General features: G+C 45.4%; 1 protein-coding gene across 3 annotated transcripts in view; it reads right to left on the bottom strand.

The window, feature by feature from the left end:
- The window catches only part of Osbpl11 (oxysterol binding protein like 11), a 64,395-nt gene extending 49,809 nt beyond the window's left edge, over positions 1-14,586 (bottom strand). For all 3 annotated transcript variants that reach the window (XR_002476947.2, XM_021651540.2, XM_021651541.2), the window contains exons 1-2: positions 13,652-14,586; positions 660-728 (exon numbers count right to left, since the gene is read on the bottom strand). Coding sequence is in view for 2 of the 3 variants with exons in the window: in XM_021651540.2 (XP_021507215.1) it covers positions 660-728; positions 13,652-13,848 (266 nt within the window). In the remaining variant the exon portion in view is untranslated. The remainder of the gene's footprint in view (positions 1-659; positions 729-13,651) is intronic.
- Positions 14,587-15,252: the final 666 nt, after the last annotated feature.

Raw genomic sequence — 15,252 nt, 5'->3', positions numbered from 1 at the left:
AACTATGCAGAGTGAGATAAAAAGTCACAAAATGTCATGCGCTGTATGCTCCATGGGCACAAGGCAGGAGAAGTAAAGTCTAGAGACTAAAATGGGGAGGGGGAAGCTGTGGAGGCACGCTATTCTATAAAGGCTATCGATTTTCAGTTTGAGAAGATGAAAAAGGTTCCGGAGACAGGCGGTTGTGACAGCTGTACAAAGTCGTGAACATACATAATAACACTGAGTTAGATGTTTTATATCTTATGTATTTAATGTCAATTTAAAGTTAAAACTGAATACCCCTTCCCTGCCACTGCCAGGTCCACGGTGTAGCTGAGGGACCTGGCTTCCATACGCACCAAGTGCCTGTGTGGCTGTGGGCTGCTGAGTCACCCATCCAGGGCCACAGCTCGAGAACCAAGGCCAAAAGCCCATTCATTTCGCCACTAAGAGCCTCACCTCTGCACACAGGAGCGGCATGGGGCAAGAGAACACACCTCTCCATTCACGTGCCACCTGGACACAGGCCAGCTCCTCCAGCTCTAAGGAGAAAACCCTCCAGCGCACAGGAGAGATGTGGTAGATGCTCCCTAAACGTTTCCCAGCTAGCTGTACCGATGTCAGCCAATTACACAACCAGCCCCAGGTTCCCAAGCTCTCGGTACAGGTCCACTTACCGATACTGCCACCCGGTGACGAGGTTGGTGTACTTCATCAAATAGCCGTACACGTTCTCCATGTGGTCACTGGTTCAGGAAGAACAGAAGGCTCAAGTTAACGGAAAATGAGAAGAAATCCCACATAGACAACTACACACTTCTGATTTGTTTGGTTTCTTGTTTTTGTGAAAGGTTTCTCTGTGTAGCCTTGGCTGTCCTGGACTCACTTTGTAGACCAGGCTGGCCTGGAACTCACAGAGCCTGCCTCTGCCTCCCTGAGTGCTGGGATCACAGGGTGCACCGCTGCACTCAGCTCAACGGCAGTTTTTAAAACAGCTGCAGAGACACGAACTCATCCAACTTGCCAGGCATGATCATGCACCACCGTTAGCCCCTGCCCTCCCTCAGGAAACACAGGCAGGAGGATCTCCATGTGTTCAAGGTCTACGTGACAAATACAGGCCAGCCAGGCCCACACAGAAACTTTGTGGCTGGGCACGGTGGTCCACACCTGTAATCCCAGCACACAGGGGGGCAGAGCCAGTCAGATCTCTGTGAGTTCAAGGCCACCCTGCTCTACAAAGCAAGTCCAGGACAGCTAAGGCTACACAGAAAATTCCTGTCTCAAAAAAAAAAAGACACCTGTGTTAAAAGACCAAAAAAAAAAAAAAACAAAAAACCAGGCAACTTATCAAATTTATTCAAACAAGTATAATATTCTACTTATTAATATTTCAAAGTCATTATATGAATATAAAACCGCATAAATATAAACAATACGCTGTAACTATTGTATTTAACAACTACCCAAAATGATTTCCTGAAGAGTCCTTCCTCTGCCTTGGGAATTTAGCACCGACTGCTTTCCCTTAGCTGCTCCTGTCCATAAGACTCTCTTTGTCCAGTGCCATAGCCCCACAATCTCAGTCTTGTACTCTCCATTACTGCTGCAAAGCCCGAGGTAGAACACAGCAGAAGTTATTTCCTCAAAGGACCAAGATGTCTCCTAAGTCACCATTTGGAGAACTGTTTCTTAGTCTGGGTTCTCCACAGCTTGCCTCTGTTTCTAGAAGGTGTCCTCGCACCTGACGGCATGTCATGAAAGCACTGCAGCCTAGCACATCCTAAAAGGACTGGACTTCTAGGACTATCTGCATGTAGACTATGGGGCGTGTTAAAGCTACCCAAGAGAGGCTGCAGGGGTGACTCTGCAGGTAAAGTACCTGCTCTACAAACACGAGGACCTGAGGGATCCTTAGCTGATGTGAAAACAAAACGAAACAAACATGTAAAAGCTGAATGGTGATTGCACGTGCCTGTAATCCCAGTGCTGGGAAGAAATGGAAAGATCCCGGAGCCTCAATGGCCAGCCTGGCCAGCCAAATGGTGAGCCCCAGGTTCAGCGACAGAGCATCCCAGAAAATGAGGTAAAGGGCTGGCAATCTGGCTCAGCAGGGAAAGGCACTGGCCAACAAGTCTGATGCTAGGCCTTGCAGCTGGGAACCCACACTGTGGAAGGAAAATGGGTGATTCCTGCCAATTGTCTCTGACTTTGCCACATGCACGGCACACACTCGTGCTTGTGCATGTACACATACACACACTAAATAAATGTAAAAGAGAGAGAGAGAAAAGAAAAAAGGTGATAGAGGAAGTCACCTTGCACTGACCTCTGACCTTCACACACATCCCATAACACACACACAGACACACAGAATCAATCAAAGCAAGCAATTAAAAACTGCATTATGTTCATCAGTCATCAGTCACTACTTGTTCCTTTTTTTTTAACTAATGGGATTCCTCATTTACAAGTTATCGTATCAGCCATTTAATAGCTAACAATAATTTTTTAAATATATAATTTCAGGAGTATTACCTACAAAAACAATCCAAAGTGAGTGGTTCCTCATAAGTCACAATACAGTGATCTGTGTTTTAACGTTATCAATACTGGCGAATACATACAGTCAACTTTTAAACCAGATGTAGTGGCACACACCTATGATCCCTGTACTCAGGAGGTTACAGAATCAGGAGTTCAAAGCCACTGTCAGCTACAAGGCCAGAGATAAACAAGATACTATCTCAAAAAACGTTAATTTCCTCATAAAAATTACAAGAAGGATGTTGACAATGATTTATTTGATAACAGCATAAATCCAGTGTTGTAAGAATCAGATTCACCCCAGGCATGGAGGCAGCCACTGACAAGAGGAGCGTAAGGTTCAAGGCCAACCTGGGCTACGTAACAAGAGGGCCTGAGACCCTGTATCAAAACCACAAAAGGAAGAGACTCAACTAAGTACGTTGGACGACTGCTCGCTTTCATCTATGAATCAGAACCCCCAGGTTACACAGAGCACCTTGAGCATTCCCAGTCTTTGGAATGGACAGTGCGGGCCACTCTCATTTCTCCATTCCGGTCCCCTGGAACTAGCTAACACAGCTAGCTGATGGAGAGCGACTATGCCACCTGGTGGCCATCAGAAGATGCTGGGAGACTCAACATTTTGTTCCGGGAGCCAGTCTCCTCCTGCCGGCCAGACAGGTTTCAAAGTCACTGTGCACCCAAGACCTTAGACTCCTGACACCCCTGCCTCTGCCCCTCCCCCCGAGTGCTGGGGTGACAGACATGCGACTCCACGCTGGACCCAAACATCTTCTTGTTCACTTTTTTTCCCTCCTTAAACAAGCTAGTATCCCCTAATTCAAAAATCCAAATCCAAAGGGAGAAAGGGATATCACCAGTAATGCCCACATACACACACCGAAACCTAAAAACTCTCAACCTGAAACAGTACTAGTTTTCTGAGGAAATTCTGTGGCCGAGCATGTGAGAGCCTCCAGAGCTCGTGCTCCACTCTCGTTAGAAGTGCACACATTTTTGTCGATCTTAATGAACCTTTAATCAACCTGGCTGCTAACTGAGGAAAACACCACATATGTGATTTTATCATGCTATTTCACGCTCCATGGACCAAGTGATTAAAAATAAAACACCGAAAACTAAGATATGAAGAAGTTATCTTTGATGCAGTAACTTCACTGCTCAACAAACTGGGTCTATTTCTGATCTTTTCAATGTACCGCCATTTCCTTGGAATTGGTCCTGGAAGCTGTCTAGGAAAACGGCTGGTGAAGGTGCTGGAGAGAAGGTTGGGTGGTTGAGAGCACATACTGCTCTTCCAGAGGTCCTGAGTTCTCTTCTTAGCACCCATATTGGCTGGTTCACAATGGCTTATAACTCTATCTAGGGGGACCTGATGCCTCTGGCCTCCTGAGGCACCACTATGCACATATCCCCATATGTATTCGTAACTAAATAGTAAATATTTTAAAATATTAAAAACTTTAATATTAAAATAGTATATGTTTATATAAAAACAAATGTACACATAGGTACACTATAACATGAAGAAAACAGAACAAGGCTAAATATAAGGATAAAGGAAAGGACTAAATGCAGGTAACGGGTAAGACAAAGAGAATACAAAGCTAATTATTTCTCTAGTTTTAAAACACTATCATTTGTGGGGTAGGTGGGTAAGTGCACACATTCTATACAAAAAAATGGGAAATTTAATGTGAAGCTCCATGGCTTACATTCCCACACTATTCTAACTGCCAAGAAGTTGAATTGTAGAAAGACTCTGGCTCTCATTACTGTGTGCTGTTTTTATTTATTTTATTATAATAAAGTCTATAAATTTGTTTAACAGGAGCTTAGCTGAAAAGTGATTTTTAACAGGTTTAGTCTGACACTCCCTCCTGACAATGACTGTTTCAACTTTGTTGCTGTTTTCTGAGACAGTCTTGCTTTATAGCCTGGGCTAGCCTTGAACTTGTGATCCCTCCTGCTTCAATTCCCTGAGGGGTAGGGTCACAGGTATTAGGCTCCAAGCCCAACTAATACTGTAACTGTTGACCTTTATCAGACTTAAGATACATATAATGTTATAATCAACCTTGCTTCTAAACATTTCCAGATCCAAGCCTGTGGAGCAGGTCTTTAATCCCAGCACTCAGAGGCAGGCAGATCTCTCTGTGAGCTCCAGGCCAGCCCAGTCTACAAAGCAAGTCCAGGACAGCCAAGGCTACACAAAGAAACCCTGTCTCTGAATTTTTTTTTTTTTCAGATCCTCTCAGTTAAGAACAAAGGATTCCTGGGCAATGGTGACACATGCCTTTAGTCCCAGCACTTGAAAGGCAGAGGCAGGCAGATCTCTGAGTTTGAGGCCAGCCTCGTCTAAGGAGAGCAAATTCCAGGACAGCCAGGGCTACAGAGAAACCCTGTTTGAAACAAACAACAACAAAACCAAAGGCGGGGAGTCCACACAGAGAAACACAGCAGCAAGGGCCTCTGCTACTAGAACACAGCAGCAACAGGACTGTGTTTTAGCTGCCATCCAATTTTTTAAAAAGACCTTCCTTTTTCTTTCAAGTTTCCTTACCAGTATATATAGTATCTTGAGCACACTCAACCCGCCCCTTCCTAGCCCCCCTCTATCCTGCCAGTCCCCTTTGTCCCACTGGACAGCTCTGCTTCTACTTTTACATCATACTTATAATTTTATATATGTATATACAATCTAGGAACCACAAAGGAGAGGATACATACGATACTTGTCTAAAAAGGACATCTTATTAAACAAAGCACAGAATTCTGTGGTAACGGGCTGCACTGAGAAGGCCTGGTGACGGATTAGATATGAAACAAGAAAGAAAGAGAAGAGACAAAGCAACAGCTAGATTCCAGCTTCAATAAGTAGTTCATCTGCTTTTCACAGTGGCCCTAAGGATCTATACGGAACACAGAGGGAGGTATCTGGTGAGGCAACATGACTGAGACACAGAGAGACTCAGCAGCACATACATGGCCTGTGTGCAGACAACATATTTGAAGACATGGCTGTAAACAAGACTACCCTAGACACATAAATGACATGAGAGGGATAGGCTCTTAGGGAGAACTCCAAGGAAAAGTTCAAGGGCTAAATGAATGAGGTATCAGGAAGAGAGAAGCAAGAGTAGAAGAGGACTGAGGACCAAGGTCTACAGGTATGTCAGGGGGAGTGTACAGCAGGAATGCTCAGTGCTGCCAGAGACGTGGGTTTCTATTCCATTGATAACCAAGGGCCAGGACAACCGCCAGGAGGCAGTTCTGAAGCAAGTGCAGAGCCTCCAACACTGAGACATTTCAGTGTGAGTTCATCAGGCCCCTTAAATGTTTTAATGAGGAAATCTTTGTGAGTGAAAATATTTAAAGAATAAGTGTTCCTGGAGATGCTACAAAGGCTTATTTTGGTTTTTGATAAGCACAGGAGAAATTTACAATCCATAATTTTAAAAATGAATGAAATCAAGGCATGCCAAGTGTTGAATCACAGGGATGAAGTCTTACGTTTTGGTTAACGGCCTGTGTGTTGAACTCCAAGCTCTTTTCAGCTCAGGAGCTGTTTGTATTTGTGGAATGTGTGTGAAACTTAGAAGCAGGCATCTACCATGAATAATGACCACACATGTGAAACAAATATTACAGTTTGCATAGTTATATGTATTTAACTATTGATTAGGCTTCGTGTAAGGCACTTACCTAGCAAGCTCAAGGCCACTGGTTTGATTCCAGCACCAGAACTAATCATTTTTACTACTGTATTATTCTCCAAAAGATACTCTCATAGGAACTACAGAGGGTCTGAAGATTACCCTACTCACAAGCTAGCACATTATCATGCTACAATTTCACAGAGAGTGACAGATGACTCCTGAGTGGGAAAGGACAGACAGACTTCAATTCTGAGAGCAACAGCAGCACACAGACTTTCAGCCCAATTCCACTGGGCTCTACAGAGGGTAAGCGGCACCTACACATAGGATAAATTAAGAGTGTGTGAAAGGGCAGAGCCTCAAGCCCTGGCTAGGACACACCTCTTGTCAAAAGCAGCAGGCTGTACTACTGACTCTGCCAAAGCAAGACTTAGTTTCATCATATGAGATTTTATTTCATCACAAGACAGCAAAAAAATATAAGCAATGACAAACATGATCTCTGTCTTCCAAGACAAGTCTGGTAAGCAGAGATACGGGCTGCCCTTTGTTCCACAGCTGTTTTCAAGGCTGTATGACAGCCTGGAAGACAGAGGCACATTCAAAGACTTCCGACAGACCTTCCCTAAAAAGCAGTTACTTGCTAATTCGGAAAAGAGATCTGCCTTTTAGCTAATCGTGGTTAGCTGGTGAAGAGCCTAAAATAAAAGAATTATGTTTATAAAGTTTTTGAAAAGGTAGTCCCTACCGTATGTGCCTTAGCTTGCCTTTTCGCACTTTCTTTGGTTTGCTCCTTTCTGTCCATTTCAATAAAGAGCCAGTACAGCTGCAGCTCTGTAAACCTCCCTTTGCCTGGTGACGGTGGTGCACGTCTTCAATCCCAGCACTTGGGAGGCAGAGTCAGGTGGATCTGTCAGAGCAGGCCAGCCTGGTCTACAGCTCCAGGACAGCCAGGGCTTCACAGAGAAGCCCTGTCTGAAACAGACAAAACAAAAACAAACAAAAAGCTGACACAGAAAATAAAAAGAAGAGGGGAAATTCATTAATGAACTATTAACATTCACTGTGAAAAAAATGAGGGACCCAGAACTAAGAAATCCAGCTTCCCTACAGATGGTGAGTAAAATCCACATGTGAATACAAGTAACTCTAAAAGAAAGATAATTTAAAGTTAATGGAGTAAATTCAACCACCTTTTTGTTAAGGCCACCAAGAGACAGTCTGCAGATCCTGCTGAGTTTTTTTCCTTTCCTGATTTTTTTGATGACGCCGAAAATGAAGGCCGGAAGCCTCTGACTCCCACTACGCTGGGTGTGCATATAATCGGGAATTGAGAAACAGAGTGGCTGACACCCTGAAGAGGCTCAAAAATAACTGCTGAGTTAGCGCTCCAGCAAAACATGAGACAGATACTGTATTAAACTAGTTACTATTATCAATGGTATCCATTCATTTACAGCCTATCTTCTTTTCAGACCTCTATGCAAGTAACTACCTGAAAATAAGGTTTTTCCAATTACTAGCTATGGGATCCTGGCCAACTCACTTCAGCTTCCATCTTCTACCACTGTAAAACAGAGACAATGTACTACGTTGCTCTGAAAGAATACCAGAAGACAACTGCCTGCCTGTACTTTTCATGTCCCATCACTCTGAAGCTAGCTGAAAATGACCTGTAAACACGCCTCATATCAAGATGGACACATCTGAGGCCAAAGGCATAATCTGATGCCCCAGATTCATTTACCCTCTAGATTTTCAGAATTTTAAATATGGGTGACGACTGAGGTCAATCTGTATTTCCTTACCTCACTACCCCTCATCCAATCTTCCTTTTACCCTTTCTGCTTTGTGTCCAGGGGACTGTGGCTCACTTCCTAGCACCTAACTGCCTCTCTTTCCTTAACAATCAAATCAAATTTATTTGATCGCACCAAACAAATGCCTCAAGATTAGGTGATCATGCAGGCTCCATTCCATTACCAGGTATGGGAGGCATTTTCTGGCATGTACCCAATAATCCAGACAGCTGGTGTACATGAGCTGTGTAGAACAGCCTCTAATGCCTGCAGAAAAGTGATGTGATGCCACCATGTTGCAGGATATTTGAGCCCTGAGTTTGTCTTGTTTACTGGAAAAACCTATTTCTAGTTGCAGTCTTAGCACACACCTATAATCCAAGAGCTTTCTGTAAAAAAGATTAAATAAAGTCAATCATGGGAAAAGAGGCAGAGCAAGCACCCAGGTGACAGGGAGTGAACATAGGAAAAAAACATAGAGAGTAAGAGGATGGCAAGAGGACGGCTAGAGAGGGACACAGGAAGCAGAAGGGAGGGATATTCAGACTGAGGGATTTACATGGGAAGGAACATTTCTTTTGGGACAATGTGCACTGAAGAAGATGGTCAGCTGGCTGCTTTCTCTCCCTGTCTGAGCTAGCAGGCTTTCACCCCAGCATCTGGTTCCTGAGCCTTTATTGATAAAATTGAACTTTTAAGACTGTCAAAAACAACACCATTTCCACGCTTAGGTTAGAAAGACTGTAACTGTAGCTTAGGTCTGGCTAGAGCTGCTGCCTCTCAATTCTTGCCTCTGATGAAATAAGCTGCCGAGCTATAGGACACTCAGAGGAAAGGACTATGTGCCCAGGAACTAGCCTGAGAACTTTATCCAATAAGGCAAAAGGAACTAAATGTTGCCATGAGTCCCAAGGAAGACATAAAAAGCAAACCCTTTCTATTCAAATGCAAAATTCTGGGTGATCATGGCTTCATAAAAACCAAGACACGACTAGCTACATGAAAATACTCAACCCACATACACACTGTGAAATAATGAACATTGCTGTTTTAGCTGGGTGTGGTAGCAGCACATCTTCAATCAACTCAGAAGGCTGAGGCAGGAAGCTCTGGATTTCTGGACCAGCCTGGGCAACAAGGAGACCTGGTCCTCCTCCCACTTCCCTCAAAGATACGAAGGTACTGTTTTAGTAAACTGAGTCACTGAACGCAGGGGTAATTTGCAACACAGTAAGTAATAAAATACTTGTCTCCACTACATTTCTTTTTTTCTTTCCTTCGTTTTTATTTGTTTGTTTGTTTTAAGATAGGGTCTCACTATGTAGTCCTGACTGTCCTGGCATTTACCTTGTAGACCAGGCTGACCTTAAAATCACAAAGACCTGGCCTCTGCCTTCTGAATGCTGAGATTAAAAGTGTATACCGCCAAGCCAGTTACCTATATTTCAAAATAAAGTCATTTTAAAAATTACATATTAAAAACAAATAAGAGTAATTATGGCCAACATGGTGGCTCACGTCTGTAACCCCAGCTACTTGAGATGCTGAGACAGGAGGATGGCAAATTCAAGAATAACCTGAACTACAGTGAGATCAAGGCCAGCCTGATGATCAATGGTCAGCTCCACCATCATTTTTAAAAAGGAGGTGGGGAGGAGCTGAGAGATGGTGCAAGCATGAGGCCCTGAGCTGGATCCCAGGACCCATGTAGAAGCTGGGCACCGGAGTGTACAGCTGTAATTCCAGCATGGGGAAGGCAGAGAGAGAAGGATGGCTAGGTTCAGTGGAGAGGGCTTGTGAGAAAGCTCAGCAGGTAAAAGCATCTGCCACACAAGCCTGGTAACTCGAGTTCAAACTCTGCAGCCCACTAGTGGGAGGAGAGAACTGACTGCCCTTCGCTCGGACACCATGCACACAAACACTCACACACATACCCTATGCACAGACTAATGATACATTTTCAAATACTAAAGATAAAAATAAGGCGGGAAACAGCTGAGGACACTGACATACAGCACACATGTACACATGCACCCAACACACGCACACACACGTTTTCTCTGCCATAAAAAGTGCACTAAGGGGCCGGTGAGATGGCTCAGTGGGTAAAGGCCAAGCCTAGTGACTGAGTTCAATCCCTGGAACCCACAGTGGGAGGTGAGAACTGACTCCTGAGGGTTCTGCTGAGCCTCCACATGCCCACTGTGACACATGCCTACCTACACACAGACAAAGACAATACATTCTTAAAATCTAAAGCTAAACATGGTTGGCTCTAGATTTGTCTCCCTATATTGCTAAAAATAAATAAACAAAATTCCAAAATACATTGACTATAAATAAGCACTAACTAACTAACTAACACAACTTTATCTGGCATTGTGTTACACCTTGAAGTGCTAGCACTTGGGAGCAGAGGCAGGCAGATCTTTGAATTGAGGCCAGCCTGGTCTACAGAACTAGTTGCAGGACAGCCAGGGCTATACAGAACGACTGTCTCGAAAAACCAAGTCAAAAAAAAAAAAAAAAAAGGCAACAACAAAAAGAAACCAGAAATAGGGTTGGAGAGGCAGGCTGTACCACAGAGAGACAGATAAGCAGTCAGCTCTCTGTGCCTTTGAGACCAGCTTGGTATAGTAACAAATTCAGGTCATCCAGGGTTACAGAGTAAGACCGTGTCTCAATTAAAGGGGGGGGGGGGAATAAGGAGCAGGGGCTGATGGATAGGTGGCTAAAATTGCTTGTTGCACAATCCAATTAACAAGCCACAAATATTTGTGTTCCACAAATATCTATAACTCCAGATCTGAGGCACCCAAAATCCTATCTGGGCTCCATGTGCTCACAGGCAAGCATACCTACACACACGAGAACATGCTTACAAAGACATGCACATACACATAAGTTTAAAAAAAAAGCAACACTTGGGAGGCAGAGGCAGACAGACTGCTGGAAGTTTGAGGCCAGCCTGGTCTACAGAGTGAGTTCCAGGACAGCCAGGGCTGCACATAGAAACCTTGTCTCAAACAAAACAAAACAAAAAAGAAATGAATAAAAACAATTTTTCCAGGGAGGGAAACTGGGCGGCTGGGACAGGCATGTAAATCAAATACTTCACATATGTAATCCTTCTACCTATTTTTTTTTTTTTTTAAGAAAAAGCTAACAAAATGGTTTGTTTGGTTCTGTGGGTTTTTTTGTTTGCTGGTTTGTTTTTTCTTTTGAAGACAGAGTTTCTCTGTGTGACAGAGCCCTGGCTATCCTGGACTCACTCTGTAGACCAGGCTGGCCTTGAACTCACAGGATCCACGTGATTTTTCTTCCCAGGTGCTAGGATTAAAGGTGTGTGTCAACACTCTGGGCTCCAAAATGTTTTAACTATGTTAATAGCTTAAAAATGTTAATTCACATCTTAAATCTGCCCATAATCCCAGTGCTTTGGAGGCAGGAGGATCAGGAGTTCAGTGTTATCCTCAACTATACAGCAAACTCAGGGCAAGCCTGGGCTACATAAGATCTAGTCTCAAAACACAAACACACACACACACACAAACACACAAACACACACACACACACAGTGTACCCAATAAAATGGAGATAGCAGAAAGTAAAGCTACTGATGAGATCTGTAATGTTCAGATAGGCAGCTGAATATCTCTACAGTTCTAACTGTAGAGATATTTCCTGACTCAGACACCATTAGCTGAGGTCAGAAAGGAGACAGAGTCCACAGCACAAGAACTTAAGACCAGCCACGAAAGGGGGAAAGCCAACTGACCAGTGCAACTAAGAGAGGAACAAGGCATGAAGGGAAACAAAAAGTGCTGCTAAGAAGTCAAGAAAATGGGATGACGGTGCAGCTGTGGCAAGCCAAGTCGTCAAGGTGTCCTAAAAGCATGTGTACCTACAAGGAACTCGGGTGGAATGAAGATGTGAAAATACTCATTGTTCCCTGGTGGGGACAGCAAATGCCATGGGTTACTTGGTAAAGAGAAGCAGTATAAATTGCTTTCCAGAGCAAAGGATTAGGTCACTTTTTATAATTGTTATTTTGTGTTAAACATTTTTAGACTCCAAGCCTGAAAGAAGAAGCCAAGAAAAGGCGATCATAGGTTTTGAACACCTAGTATTTACTCTAGTCTATTTAATTTTCCACTTTAATTCAGGGTGGTTTTCAGAATTAAGACTGTAAGAAAACTGATCTCTGGTTATCTCAAATTTTACCCTACTTCCTTACATGATATCAAAATATCCCCACAAAAAGTACTTTCTTATGTTTCATCTTAATTCATAAAGGGAGAGGAGCTGGAGATGGCTCAGTAGTTAAGAACACTAGCTGCTCTCCAGAGGACCTGGGTTTGGTTCCCAGCACCCAGCACTGTCTATAGCGCCAGTTCCAGAGGATCTGATGACCTCCCTCTTCTGGCCAGCCAAAGCACACACGTGCAAACATACATACATACATGCAGGCAAACACACACATAAAAAAATTCACAAAGGAGGAGAAAATATACTGTCTAGTTCAATCCCCATTTGCCAATTAAAAAGTTACCTATTCCTCTCATTTCTAGATTCAGGCCATGCATTTTACATATGCATATATTTGCACATTACGGGTTTTTTTTAGGGGGTGGGGAGTGATACAGGACTCTATTTAGTCCCGGCTGTGCTGGAATTCATGACGCAGACTCCCAGAGATCCTCCAGCCTCAGCCTCCCTGAGCGGAGGGATTAAAGGAGAGTGCCACCACACCCAGCCCATATTTGCATATTGTAATATATGCACATTTCACATATATAAGGAGTAGTCGTGATATGTATCTTTCACAAAATCTTTGTTCTAACCCCATCCAAGTTTCACAAGTGCAGTCAAAGCGCTTAAAACAATTAAAAAAAAAAAAAACGAAACGAAAAACAAAACTAAAGTTAAGCACACAAGGCAGTTACCCAAAATTCATCACTATAGTTCCAACATCACAAGATGCTCTGATTTCGTTCATTCTTAGAATTATGGATAGTAATCTCTCCATACACTTAAGAGTATTAAAAAAAAACCACAAAATGTAGCTTTTCTTGTTCATGCAGGAACTCTTGTTTCTTCAATGTTTCATTTCTATTAATGAAAACTGACAAAGGTAGAATTTCTTAAGTTTTCAAGTGGCCTGATCAGGTTCTATACACCATTGTTTGTTCGCCTTTGTACCCTAAGCTTTTACGTCTCTCCCCTCTCCTAAGTTACAAGCACCCAAAGGGTAAGGTCTTCTCTGACTCGTTACTCCCAATCATTCCACAAGATTTGGGCACCCAGCGTTCGCCGCTGAAAGCGCTGAGTTCAACAGTTTCTGCTCTAACAGCCATTCAGGCTTACTTGTAAACAAATTACAACAGAGGGAAGGAAAAAAAAAAAAAACAGGAGTGAGTACAGAAATAAATCACAGGAAGAATAAACCCTTGGGCAGAAGAGGAAATTCTGTGGTACACTTCTGAATTCCTCAAAAGGCCTCAACGAAAAGACCTGTTGAATGAATTTCTGGATAAAGTGGCTCCTGTTCATGAAAGGAGGGTTTCTAGCTCCATGCCAGACTGTCAGCCTTCCCACTGCAACATGCGGAACCCCAACACACGCACACCCGCCCCCGAACATCACTTTGGGGGACCATACCTGTACTGCCAGCCTTTCGTGCTGCCGCCGCGGCTGCCGCTGCCGCCGCCACCGCTGACGGCAGCCCCGCAGCTGCTGTTGCTGCTGTTCTTGTTCGGGGTCACCGCAGTGGCCAGGCCCTCCAGCTTCCCCTCGCTCTCCGAGACTTTCAGGACCGCTGCCGGCTCACCTCCCTGCATCTTAACTCCAAAGTTCATCTGCCCTTGGAGGGCGGAAGGGACCGACGGCAGAGGGATTGTGTGGGTACTCCTCCCCTCCCTCTCTCTCTCTCTCTCTCTCTGTCTCTCTCCTGCTTTCACTCCGAACGTGATCTCAGCCCGCGGCTCGCGTGGAAACCGTCAGTGGTCCAGGGGAAGGGGACACGCATTTCCACTCCGGTTAGAAACTTTTAGAGAGCGCAGCCACCCTTCACGCGGATGCCTCTCGCCTGGGCAAGAACGAGGAGGGCAGATCACCCCGCCAGAGGGCTCGGTGCCACACTCGGAGCAGCAGCCGGGCGGCGCGGGCGAGGACGGGCGAACACGGCCCGGGGAGCCCCGGAGCCCACGGCCCTGAGCTCGGGACCCGGGGGCGGGCCGGCCGCGCTGCCTCTCCTCCTCGGCAGGGTCCTCAGGAGAAAGGACCCGTCCAGCCAGCTCGGCGGTTCCCGCCGCAGCCCCGAACCGAGCCGGGGCGGTCGCGCGCAGCCCGCCGAGGGTCGGGCAGGAGCCGCCGGGCGGGACGCGGGCTCCGAGGCCGCTTCAGCTTGGGCCGGAGGTGAGTGGTTCGCGGCGGCCTCGTCCCCGACGCCCAGCCCCGATGCTCGGCGGAGTTCAACCACGAGCGGACCGGTCCCCGGAGCTTTCTTCGCTCTAAACGTAAACGCCAGGGCCCCGGCCGCCGCCCCACCCACAGCCGGTCACCCACCCGCCTGCTAGCCCTCCCCGCCTTCCTTTCCGGTGTCGTGTGAGCTCATTTCCGCTAGAGCTGAAGCGCCGGCACCATCTTTGATTGGGGCAGCAGGGCCCGAAAGGAGGCGGTGACAGGAGCCTTTAGGGAGAGGATGAGCTAGAGGATGGCGGTGAGGGGAAGAGCACAGGGTAGGAGGGAGAAAAAAATAGACTGAAATGGCCTTGCTAGACAGGCCCTATGCTCTCTTAGAGAGCCCCATCCCATGCCCACATTAAGGCCCATCCCCACATTAAAGAGCATGCCTCTAGGAGGCAACCCAAGAGGTCACTGCAGGCCACAACCATCCTTAAGGCCTGGCCTGCCATTAACTCTCTGTCTCTTCACAGGAGAAGTGTAGCTCTGCCAGGTGGCCACAATGAACCTGGGTAACAACTCTTTGGAAAGAAAAGCACTGGTGTACTTGATGATAATTCTGAGGAGGGCTTTGCTGTGTAAATTTCCCATCTGCCAAGCGGTGCAGTCTCCTATCTCTGTTTAAATTGTTCAAAGTGGGGCTGGAGAGATGGCTCAGAGGTGAAGAGCACTGGTTGTTCTTCCAGAAGTCCTGAGTTCAATTCCCAGCAACCACATGGTGGCTTATAACCATTTGTAATGAGATCTAGTGCCCTCTTCTGGTGTGCAGGTGTACATGCTGGCAGAACATTGTATAC

This window comes from Meriones unguiculatus, chromosome 17 (assembly GCF_030254825.1).
Source record: "Meriones unguiculatus strain TT.TT164.6M chromosome 17, Bangor_MerUng_6.1, whole genome shotgun sequence".
NCBI lineage: Eukaryota > Metazoa > Chordata > Mammalia > Rodentia > Muridae > Meriones > Meriones unguiculatus.
Note: the sequence above shows the minus strand (reverse complement) of the source record. Positions and strands in the feature narration are given on the sequence as shown.